This window comes from Amblyomma americanum, chromosome 9, assembly GCF_052857255.1.
Source record: "Amblyomma americanum isolate KBUSLIRL-KWMA chromosome 9, ASM5285725v1, whole genome shotgun sequence".
Classification (NCBI taxonomy): domain Eukaryota; kingdom Metazoa; phylum Arthropoda; class Arachnida; order Ixodida; family Ixodidae; genus Amblyomma; species Amblyomma americanum.
In genome coordinates, this window is record NC_135505.1 from 145,137,907 (window position 1) to 145,149,869 (window position 11,963).

The 11,963-nt window shown below is 44.0% G+C and overlaps 1 protein-coding gene across 1 annotated transcript; it reads right to left on the bottom strand.

Moving 5' to 3' along the window:
• Window positions 1-249: 249 nt before the first annotated feature.
• On the bottom strand, window positions 250-3,288 carry LOC144104739 (uncharacterized). Its single transcript, XM_077637908.1, has 3 exons — window positions 3,109-3,288; window positions 2,730-2,893; window positions 250-1,496 (listed from the first exon to the last, which is right to left on the bottom strand). The coding sequence occupies exons 1-3, from the start codon at window positions 3,177-3,179 to the stop codon at window positions 1,075-1,077; spliced, it is 657 nt and encodes a 218-aa protein (XP_077494034.1). The 5' UTR covers window positions 3,180-3,288; the 3' UTR covers window positions 250-1,074.
• Between the last annotated feature and the right edge of the window lie 8,675 nt (window positions 3,289-11,963).

The window sequence follows — 11,963 nt, forward strand, 5'->3', positions numbered from 1 at the left end:
AATTGCGCGCATCGATCTATACTAAGGCGCTCGGCAGCGGATGTTAGTAGAATCACTGGAAAACTGTATTCAGTGACTGAAAATTCAACACCGCCATTCCTGTTCACAGTGTTTTGGAAGTTTGAGCATTATTTTTAAGAAAACTAGTGGGCAGGCAGTCCTTTTCTTCATTCCTTTACCACATTTTTGGGGTGCATGTGACATGGCAGCTATGTTTTGATGAGTGCCTATTTGCTGCAATGACCAGACTTTCAGATGAAACAATGGTTTATTTGATCAATTATACACTTTCGCGTCATGCCCAGCATTTATTCGCGTTTGTGGCAAGAAATCACAGGTACATAACTGCTGCAAAGAGGCACAATCACTTCTCAATGCGTTAAGTTCACAAAATAAAATAAACATATAAATACCCACTTCAATGGATAACTGACAGGTAAAAAAATGCGCCATCAGATGAACAGCTTACCCAGAGTATGGTACACAAGCAATCAAATGCTGCCTGCCATATGTGACCGATCAAACATACACAATTTATTGCATCTATGAATGAGAACAGTCCAAGTCATGTTGCACATTATCAAGTGCAAACACCTTAAGCTCATCTATATTAAGAACAGTGGCACAGAAAATTTGACACACAAATCTATACATAATGTGAAATCATGCAAAAAAAACTTATTCACTGAAGGATCTGGTCATCATTCCCCAATATATAAGTAAAAACAGTTCCAAAAATGCAAAAAGGCATTCCAGCACAGTTCTCAATTTACAAACTGAACCACAATTATTTAGCAGGCAGTATCTGAATACTAAACCACGTTTTCTTTTCGATGTACTTCCTTGGCACGAACATGGACCATGTTGACTCTGCTGTCTCAAAACAATGAGAACTTAACAGAAACTGCCAGGCCAACAAATAAACCATATAGTACGCAACCCAAATGCAGCTTTAACAAACCTAGCCTGCAAAAGTTACCATGTTAACAGCATGGCAATTACATGTGATAATATCAGACTCAACCTTCACTATGTTCAGCACGGTACTAAGCCAAAGAAACAAACGCTGCTAAGTTAAGCCAAAAGCCCATCAAGAAGCCTCCTGACTATAAGAGATGTATACCGCTCCTCACCCAAGTCCTTAAACACTTGCTTCACAATGTCTGCATAGATGACTGGCAGAGGTGTAAGACACTTCACACGGGGATCATCACAACTACCCGAAACAAATTCCTGCAAAGGTATGAAATCCCCATTCATGGTGCACTGTCCACAGCTGTCGGAATGGTTGACAACCATATCAAGACATTCGTTCCAATCATCCACCACAAATTCAAACTTGTCGCAGAGATCCAAGAGCACTTTGTTAGCAACCTTGGCATTCACAGCACTGCACTCGTGCAAGATGTTCCTCCTTAGCCTCTGAACATCTTCGAACTCGTTCAAGCTCAGTCCGTAGTGAACTTGCATAAAGTTCAGCATCTGCAGGCAGCGTTCTGCAAGAAGAGTAACAAGTGGAATGTTCTTTTATTTATTTATTACTGTACACGGGACAAGTTTGGCTAAGGTATCACAGCTGGTTGCCGAGAAAACATGCCACATATGTTTGTTTTAAACCATTATAAAAAAAAGCAAAAAAAGCAACAGTATGTACACGACACACAGAAAATAAAGAGGTATGCATGCCGTACATTACATGGAAAGCAAGGCTCGCGACACAAGAGATGTGACCAAACTGAAAATTTTCAATAAACATATAGCTGTGTGTTCAACGTGTTCAGAAGAATCCTCCATTGTGTTCTAGGCATCAGACAAGTGGATAATTACAGTTAACATCCCTTTCAGAACAGCCCCATGCCTGTAAAAGACTAACCCAGAAATCATTGCTGAAGCAACCTGTTACAGGCATGAGCTCAAAAATGAGACCATTGGCATGCTTAGGAACTTGCTATACAAACAGAACTAACTAGGATAACAAGTGCTGACAATGCTGATAAGTGATTTGAATAATTAAACACCAAAGTTGCTGCAATTAGTGCAGAGCAAACACATTCACCATAGTTAAGTGTCTCTTGTAGCGGTATGAAGATTTGCACAAATAAGCCAAGACACACAGGTCAGGACGGGCAGTTGGCCTGCCATCGTACCTTTCTGTGTGTTGTGCTTTTTTTTGCACAAATCCTCATGGCATTACAAGTACTAGCCCGACAACTCTTGTTGTTAAAGTTTAATGTTTACACAATTAACTCAAACGTCCACCCATTTCACAGATTTGTAGCAGAAACCGATGCAGTGAATTGAGACCACAGATACATAGCTGCCTCGAGATATGTTAGTGTGTATCGCGATATCTGGCTTAAAATTTTTTCTAGATGAGAAATAAGAATATTATATTAATCCAAGACGTGGCATTGAACAAAATTGAAAGAAGTGCAGTCTAAAGAAAAAAGGTTTCAATAACTATATAAGTAATCAACAAACTTTACCAGTTTTAGGCACGCACTTCGCAAGCACCTAATAACCATGCCTTTATCAGCCTGACTATCGTTATGAGACAAGATATAGTACGACACGGCTTTCCAATTATTCAAAGAACTAGCGGACAAAAAAAAAGCCACTAATTCACTGTGCAGATGTAAATGAACAAAAACACACAGTACAAGAAAATATGCATGGCGATCAGATACAACACGAGAATTCAGGAAGCGAAATCTTAAACTGCCACTTACCGTCTCCATTATCGTACCTCCGAGCTATGATGCCAGTGAACATGCACACCTGAAACCTGTGAACTCCCAGACAATTTTCAGTCGGCAGCAATCGAACCGGCACCTTGTTTCGTCTACTGTCTTGAACGATGGCCATGAGCTGGTCTCCGTCAAATCCCACCACACTGCGAGAGGTTCAGATAACGCAAGGCAAACGCTCACCCAAGAGGCTCTGAAAGCAGCTGTGAAAAAAACAACTCTGCTACACCCTACTTCTGGCCTAGACGTCGTAGCTCACGCATCAACTATTGTCAAGCATTGAATAAACTATTACATGCCAAGGGTAATAATGCTAACGAAAAATCTCGGCGAATGTCGAGGCTAGAGTTGCTTGTCTCACCATCCCACAAACTTGACGTATCTTCCTAATTCGCCGCAAAGTACGTCTTCAGCCTCTACCAGGTTCATCATTTCGATATGGTAAAGTCATTCACACAAAACGGCGCCAGAGCCAGACCAAGAGTGCCGAACCGAAGATACCGAAGAAACACACAAGTTTCCCGCATTTCAATGCACATCTCAACCAAGGTTGTCTCAACCACGTGATCTCAAGGTGGAAGTGACGTCTTCGCCTTCTACGTGGACCGCAAGCCTAGCAGCAGGCCACACATCAAGAGAGCGAACACTTTGTCATTTCTCTATCAGAGGGCGCCACCGCCCTTCAACGGCGCTTGGTTTGAACTATTTAAGGTAGTAGATTTCCAGTTGCGTTACTAGTCAAGCAATCTCAACATAAGGAGTCCGGAGATCAAACCTGGCACTGAGATGAGTCTACCTTTAAGTCGTCTAACTTATAGATGAGGCGCCTTTCGAATATCTGAATATAGAATTCTAAAATTAGTACTACAATCTAGTATACTATGGATCTTACATCTGATGCGTGCGTAGACACAATAACCCAACGTTTGTTATATCAATAAACGTTGCTTTTACGTGTAAAATTTGCTGTTGGAATATTGCGGTCTCTTCTGGGTATACTTTTCGCCTACGTAACCCAGAGCGGCTAGGAGTGTCGCAGCCTGTGGCATGTGCTCCCTTGCACTAACTCCAGGTGGAGTTCGACTTATCGAGACTCAAGGCTAGTATAACAGAACGTTCGAGAAGGAATTGACCGAAAACTAAACATTTCGACTGAATTGCCTGTCTGGTTCAGTATAACGTATTGTAAACAGCGACGCATCTCCAACCGAAACTTTTTTAAAATTTTAATCCCAACGTTTCGAAGCCAGCTCGGCTCCTTCTTCAGGTCTCCCCCCTCCCCCCCCCCTCCTCTTACCCCTCCCCCAGCCACCCCTGAAGAAGGAGCCGAGCCGGCTTCTAAACGATGAGATTTAATTTTTTGTAAATGTTTTGTTTTGGATATGTATCGCAGTTCACTATAGGCAGGAGTTTAAGAGCGAGGAGCACTCTGAGGAATAGTGCGAATAAACCACACCACATCGCAGCAAATCAAATTTTATACAGTCTTTAGTCACCGATCAAATCAGCAGCAGTGTTTCTTACATTTAAGTAAATTCGTCCTGAATTCGTCCATTGTTTGGCTGTTGTTGTCAGCGCGTGTATTTAGGCATCGCGGTCGAAATAGAATGTAACGTGAAAGAATACTGCCCACATTTTCGGCCCGCAAGTCATAACGTCCGCAGTTTGATTAAGCCCCATATGTGCTTCCATCTGAAGATGAAGGTCCCACTAGCCGCTTATTTCCTTCAAACAGGTAGTTATATCTTCGTCGGTACAGTAGACCCAGCTGCGCATCCGCCAACATGGCACGCCTAGCTGATGAGGGACTCAAACTGAATCCGAAACATGGGTTCCTTCGGAGAAACCTTGGGCTTGGTTGGCGTTTTGCTAGTGTGAAGTGGCCGCTTAATTCCTTCCAGATGCTGAAGGCGTTTTTTTTTTGTGGGTGTGAATTTAACAAGGTGAAACTGCGAATTTTCTGAACAGGTTATTGCGATGTCTGCACAAATTTTTCGTCCAAGAATTCACTGCTCAACAATACCAACTATGGTAGGATGGTGCCTTAAAAAAACGTTGGTAACAATGCGCAATAGTGCATGATGTCCTGTGTTACTCCGCTGGCTAAGCACAACCAGGTCCAGGATTCGTAGACATATATTATAATTCTGAGGCAACTGTGAAATATTGTAAGATACCGTTATAGAAATATTGAAGGTAATGGTCCAGTCTTCAGATGCGCAGCAAAATCTTTCAGTTTCTTTCGCTCGCGAGTAGTTAAGGTTGCGATAGAAAACCAATGGGGAATGTTTTCGGAGATAGCAAAAACGTTAATAGCGATAAATTACAAGCATCACTAGGGAGATATGCATATGTGTTGATTGTTTTAGTGGAATCTTGAGGCGTTCATAAAAAATTCCCTTAGAAAAATGCGCTTGTCCAAATTTACAGGTGTGAGTAAAAGAAGCGTTTTATTGTTCGACTATACCAAAAAAGCTAGAGGCGCCAAATTCATGAGCTTATGAATGAATGAATGAATGAATGAATGAATGAATGAATGAATGAATGAATGAATGAATGAATGAGTTTATTTTCCGTCAAGGCGGAAGGGGCTCGAAGAAAATAGAAGTCATTCTACTTACCCGAATGCTTATCACTGCCCCCCCAACTTACCCGAAAGTTTGCCACTGTAGTTTCTTCGAGGTCATAATGACCTACCTCCATACGTGTAAGCTTGTGGAATAGCTTAAAACCTTATAGACTCTATAGACTGCTTATAAACTCTACTGCCTTCATATACATATTTCTTTTTAACTACTCATAGTCTATAGACTGTCTACAAACAAAAGTCTACTAAAAGTGTAAGGCCATAAATCTACAGATTGTCAATAAACTCTCTATAGGATTTGTATTGCCTGCAGGCTGTTAATTCTCTAGGGTTCATCTATAGAGAATCTATATACTTTATAGAAAGAAGTCGATGGACATTCTGTAAACGGTCTACAGAAGTTTTTGTAAGGGAGAAGACATGAACCTCCCCAGTGGAGAGACCCGTGCACGCCTATGCTGACTGGGTTGTGCTTGCGCAATTGCACTTATTCTTTTTCTCCTTGCAGAATGGATTCTTGTCGATCTGCATTGATAAAGGCGGTGCGCATGACTTTTAATGCTTTAGTGTTCATGTCACCGCCGTAGTTCGCTTTTTCGGAGAGGATGCTCTCAGTATTTTCGTGGTATACAGTCCCTAATAATGATAATAATAATAATAATAATAATAATAATAATAATAATAATAATAATAATAATAATAATAATAATAATAATAATAATAATAATAATAATAATAATTGTAATTGGTTTTTGAGGAAAGGAAATGGCGCGGCGTCTGTCTCATATATAGGCGGACACCTGAACCGCGCCATAAGGGAAGGGATAAAGGAGGGAGTGAAAGGAAGGAAGAAAGAGGTGCCGTAGTGGATGGCTCCGGAGTAATTTCGACCACCTGGGAATCTTTAACGTGCACTGACATCGCACAGCACACGGGCGCCTTAGCGTTTTGCCTCCATAAAAGCGCAGTCGCCGCGGTCGGGTTCGAACCCGCGTACTCCGGATCAGTAGCCGAGCGCCCTAACCACTGAGCCACCGCATCGGGTATTAATACTGTCCCTCAAATGCATTTTGCTGAAGTGATTCAGTAGAGTGGTGAGCTGGGTGAGTCGGTACATGATTGCAGAAAGAAAACCAGCACATTTTGGTGAAGGACGTCAGTTTCTTATCTGAAAGGACTCAAGAGCAGTTCGCGCTCTCTCTCGGCGTTTACGACGTTGCTTAGACGGTATAGTTGCGGTACCGCCGCATGGACTCGTTGTTCTCGTGGGTGGTGCTTCCGGAGGATAGCTGGCCTTTCCATTGCGTCTTTGAATTTGATTTTGTCGTTTTTTGAAGTCGTCGCGTAGGCCGGAGAATGACCTTGAACGACCTTCAGCCCAACCTCGTTAGCCGTGTACGACCCATATGTGGTATACAGTAATGGTGTTCGACCCCTGACCTTGACCCACGACCTTTACTGACCTTTGACATTGGGTGACCTTTCGGTTGACCTTGACCTTAATAACATCCGATGGGGTGGTGTGAAGTCACGTGATTGCATCCGATGGGGGTGTGTCGTAAGACCATGTGATACCACGTCATAGCCACGTGGTCGTGTGGGAATATATAGAATGGCTGTCGCGAGCGTGTAGCGGAGCTGCCATGGGCGAGCCTCAGACGCTTAGCAAGCGTGCTTGCTTTTCGCTGATTCCAGGGTTAGCCAAGTCTTAAGCCACTGCCAATTTTTTTGCGCTCCTGCTGCGTGGGCTTTTAGTGGGTGGTGGCCTTGTGGAGGTGGTTTGATGGTGGGTGGAACTTCTGGAGGGTAGACCTTGGTGTTGGATGGCGCCTCTGGAGGGTGAAGATGGGCGGGGGTGGAGGATTGAGGGTTGCAGGGTGTGGGTGTGCAGCCCCCTGGCTACCTTGGCTTGTGGGTGGCGCTTATGAAGGATGGAATCTACGGCTCCTCTGTTTTTAAAGGAATGGAGCCTTATGGATTCTGGCGTCAGTAGGCTTCATCAGCGACCGACATCCAGATGCATGGGTGGGGGGGGGGGGGGTATTCAATAGTTTTGCTTATGTAGTCAAAATGTGAATTTGTGAAGAGACGACTTTTATTGCGAAACCTACGACATTTAAAGCTGCCTCAACTACATACTCCATTTTCGCAGCGCTGTAACAGAAGAAAACAGAAATCGTCAGCTGAGAGAGTTGATATTGCACTGTTATATGTTGTACTGCTCCATTATATGAGGAAAACATAAAATCGAACTGTAACGTATGATGCACAGCAAGAAAAAGAAAAATTGCGACGTACTTGATTCAATGTTTTCTCAAGCGTTATAATTCGGAGTTGTCAAACAAAGGGAGGACAAGAAATTGAAGCGTGAGATGCAGCAAGTATAGTTAAAATATTTGAGAATAGCCTACGTGACTGGGTGCACTTGAACCGAGGGGTGTCGAATATTTGTGGAAATTTACACGCCATCCCGAGAGCCAGAATTTATTGAACTCGTGGACTGCGGGTCCATTGTTATTGCGGATCACTTTCATCGCCCTTGGAAACACAGTGCAAGAACCTAATATAGTATAGCAGTATTTAGTATACAGGACACTTTAACGTATTATCCTGCGTAGGAAGTAGCGATGTATAAAGAACGTCCCAAGCAGCACAGGTAACCGGCCCAATATGGGAAAGGTGGCGGTTTCAATCTGGTCCTTTGTACGACCGGCTTTTGTTCCAATATTGGACAGATTACATGTGTTGCTTGGGGTGTAAGGCGCGTTATTCGAGGCTATGATGTTTGCTGACTATCTAGCAAAGATTACCACAGCGTGTTTCCAGTCGTTATCAGACCTAAACAGGAATCAACTGAGTGAGCTGTGAAAATGATGACAGAGATCTTATTTTTATTGGAGTATAAAAATGTTCGCCGAAAAGTAAACATTTTGTGCCCTGAAGACGATGCGGCTCAGATAATTAGACATCTTGGACAGCGTTATACATTTCGGACTGTTCGGCTGGAAATGCACACCTCTCTTAAGGCGTCATGTCTAACATTCTTGAACAAAAAAATTTAAACTTTTGGGAAATGACTGTTATAGAAGTATTGAAGGTAATGGTCCATTCTTTTGATATGTAGCAAAACCTTTCTTTTAAAGTGTTTCCATCGATTGCATTGAACACTTAAGACTGCCATAAAAAAAAAAAACAATGAGGGACGTTTTGACGATAGCAAAAACGTTATTATAAAAAAAATGTAGACTGCGGTAGGGTGATCTGCGGATATATTAACGCGACAGCGTTAAGGAGTTCGTGCCGCAGAAAAGCCGGTGTCGTCGGCGTCGGCCGTGAGCGAAAAATTCCTCCTCCTCCCCGTGAGCGAAAAACCCCTCCTCCTCGCAATGTATACGCCACTACCCCAACAGATGGCGCGCGACTGCAGCGCCTCCTAGTGTTCCTATATATGCTCTTCTGAAAGAAAAACTGGTAATTGCGCAAGAAACGGGGACACAGAAGGCACACAAAAGACAGGACTGACGCCATCCTGTCTGTCCATCCAGTCCTGTCTTTTGTGTGCCTTCTGTGTCCCCGTTTCTTGCGCCATTACCAGTTTTTCTTTCAACATGAACCAACTCGCCCAAACTAGAGTTTTAAATGCTCTTCTCCCTGCGGGAGCATATACAGGAACACTAGCGCCTCCCTCTCGTTTCGTTCGGGCGCAGTGGGGCCGTGCGGGCACGCAGGAATCACGCGGTGAGCGGCGAACAACGCAGCGCACATTTTCCAAAGCGCGTTCGCCACGAAGCTTGCGGCTTGCTGCCCGTTCGTTCGGCGCGGAAGCTATGCTGGCGTTCGTGGCATCGGGTTTGCCGAGAACGATGTGCCGACGAGCTACGACTGCAACTCGAGTCCCGCTCGTTTCCGCAAGGCGCCTGGCAGCGCTTCTACGTGGTTTGACGCTCCGCGCGTCCGCTTCACCGTACGTAGCAGAGCGATTTGTCTAACGGGCAAGGCGTCGCGCCGAACAGGCGATGGCGTTCCGCGGACTCCCTGGCAGTGCTACAACACGCTGTTGCGTTCCACTCTTAAAGGCGAAGCTTAAGCGTCCTCCAATTTTTATTGATTGTTGAAATGAAATCTTAAATTATATGAAAAAAATTGCATTAGACGATGGTTTCCCTCCCAAAAATGCTTCTGTCCAGAATTTTTGCGTATGGTTTTTCCGGACGTGGCCTAAGCTTGGTCATTTTAGTTCGAACAAAATGTTATGTTCCAGAAATACTGTATGCTCCGAAAGTCTTACCCTGCCGTCGCCGCAAGGCATGCCGTCTAAAGCATCGTACTTATAACTGAACTGCTTTAATCCGCTGGTATTTGCAAAGTACCGGCATGTCACTTTGCAGTTCTTGTCGGCCGTCATCTGAAATAAATGAAAGAATAGTGATACGCACGCATTGCAATTCAACTAAAGTGTATTCGCGGCCGCCGCAGATGCAACAGATTGCAAATGCACTGAAATCCCACCGTAGTTTCGTTGGCTGCTCTCAGGTGTGGCCGTTTCTTCATGCAATACTCGTGTGGCGTCAACCAGTTTCCCGGTAAAAAATCAATGTTTGGGATAACTTGGGTAACATTGAACGTCTCTTCCAGGCAGCTGTCCGACACGGTACTGTAACACATGAAAAGTTTGTTGAAAAGAACCTTTATTGAAAAGGGCATTGATCATCATCACCATGATCAACGTCGGACCAGGTATACTCCCACTGCAGGGCACAGGCCTCTCCCATGCATCTCCAATTAACCCTGTTCTGTGCCAGCTGCGGCCACTCTATTCCTGCGAACTTCTTAATCTCATCCGCCCACCTAACCTTCTGTCGTCCCATGCTATGCTTGCCTTCTCTTGGAATCCTCTCCGTTATCTATAACGAACATTTGTGATCTTGCCCTCGCATTACATGTCCTGCCTAAGCCCATTTTTTCTTGATTTCGACTAAAGGATGTCATGAACTAGCGTTTGTTCCCTCACCATCCCCGTTCTTTCGGCCTCTTATTATTACACAAGTTAACACAGCTCCCTGAGTTGTTCTCAACTTAAATTTAAACCTTTTCGTCAGTTTCTCCCCTGATAGAGAGTACTGGCAAAATACAGGTGAAATATATTCGCATCTTGAGTAGTACTGGAAAACGGCTACTCATCTCATGAGGCTGAGAGCACGGACCAAATGCTCTCCGGCCCATTGTTCTCCAAACTACTTCACTCCCATGACCCAGGTCTGCGCACTTGCCATATATATATATATATATATATATATATATATATATATATATATATATATATATATATATATATATATATATATATATATATATATATATATATATATATATATATATATATATATACATATATATTCCTTCACTACTTCAAATATACATGCGTCGTTGCCTATGGTGATCACTCTTGATCCCTTTTATGACTGTTGAACGTTATTTTGGTTTTCATCATAATAACTTTCAGCCGCAACGTACTGCTTTGAGTGCTTAGGTCCTAAATAATTAATGCCCTTCAATTCATCCGCGTGAAGCAAATCATACGCTGCTAAGGGTTCCGTGAATTGCCCATATCTGGCCATACCCGCTATATCGGCAGGCATTTGATCCTCATCGCTTTTCCGCTTAGCGTTGTGTTTAAATGGGCCCTGCAACCCGTTCTAAGCATATGTCAACTCACTCAGTCTCTGTATACATACTGTCATGAACATATAAGCCAGTTATATACCCTCCTACACAAAGCAGCAAATTCACAATCGTGCTCAAAAGTTGACGAGCCCTTTCCGGCGACTTCTTTCAGACTCGGGCCCTGCTCCACGTCACTCGTTTGCGTATGTCTGATAAAAGATGGCTATTGCGGAAATTCTCTTAGATGCCACGCAGCTACCGTGGCCAATCAGGAAGCTCCGGTCCCGAGGAACTCCTGCGCGTGCCTGCAACCAATAACAACGAGACAAACTGCGTTATTATTTATTTATTTATTTATTTATTATGTCATCACGTCATCCATCCACCTGACCCTCGACGCCCCCAGCTACGCTTGCTCTCTCCCGCAGCGGTGTCGACACAGCCACAGCCTCCCAAGCTCCTCCGATAACAACGGCTTTTCAAATTTGGCGGCACGCTGCGATTGGTCCGTGGTGGCCACGCGGCAATGTGACGTCATGGCTGTCTCGACAAATTAGGGATTTTGCTGACATCCGGCGAAGGGGCCTCGGTGTGACGACAACTCTAATGATATCCCATTATATACATCTTAAGAAAAGTGACCCTGAACACATACGACACACGTGAGTCAGGAGTAAAAGAGCGAACTCACCTCAACAAAAGCCTCATCTGCTCTTGGCAACAAGGCGAAAACTTAAACCGGTACAGGCTATCACTACTTCTTCTGGGGCTCATTATGTATCCCAGGTTTGAACCACATTCGGGCCTTGTCGATCCTTTGTGCCCTGCAGGTTTTTGGTAAGGGCCATCCCCGTCGTGGACGCAGCCCAGCCTGAAGCAGGTACAACAATAATAATAACAGTTGGTTTTTGGGGAAAGGAAATGGCGCAGTATCTGTCTCACATATCGGCGGACACCTGAACCGC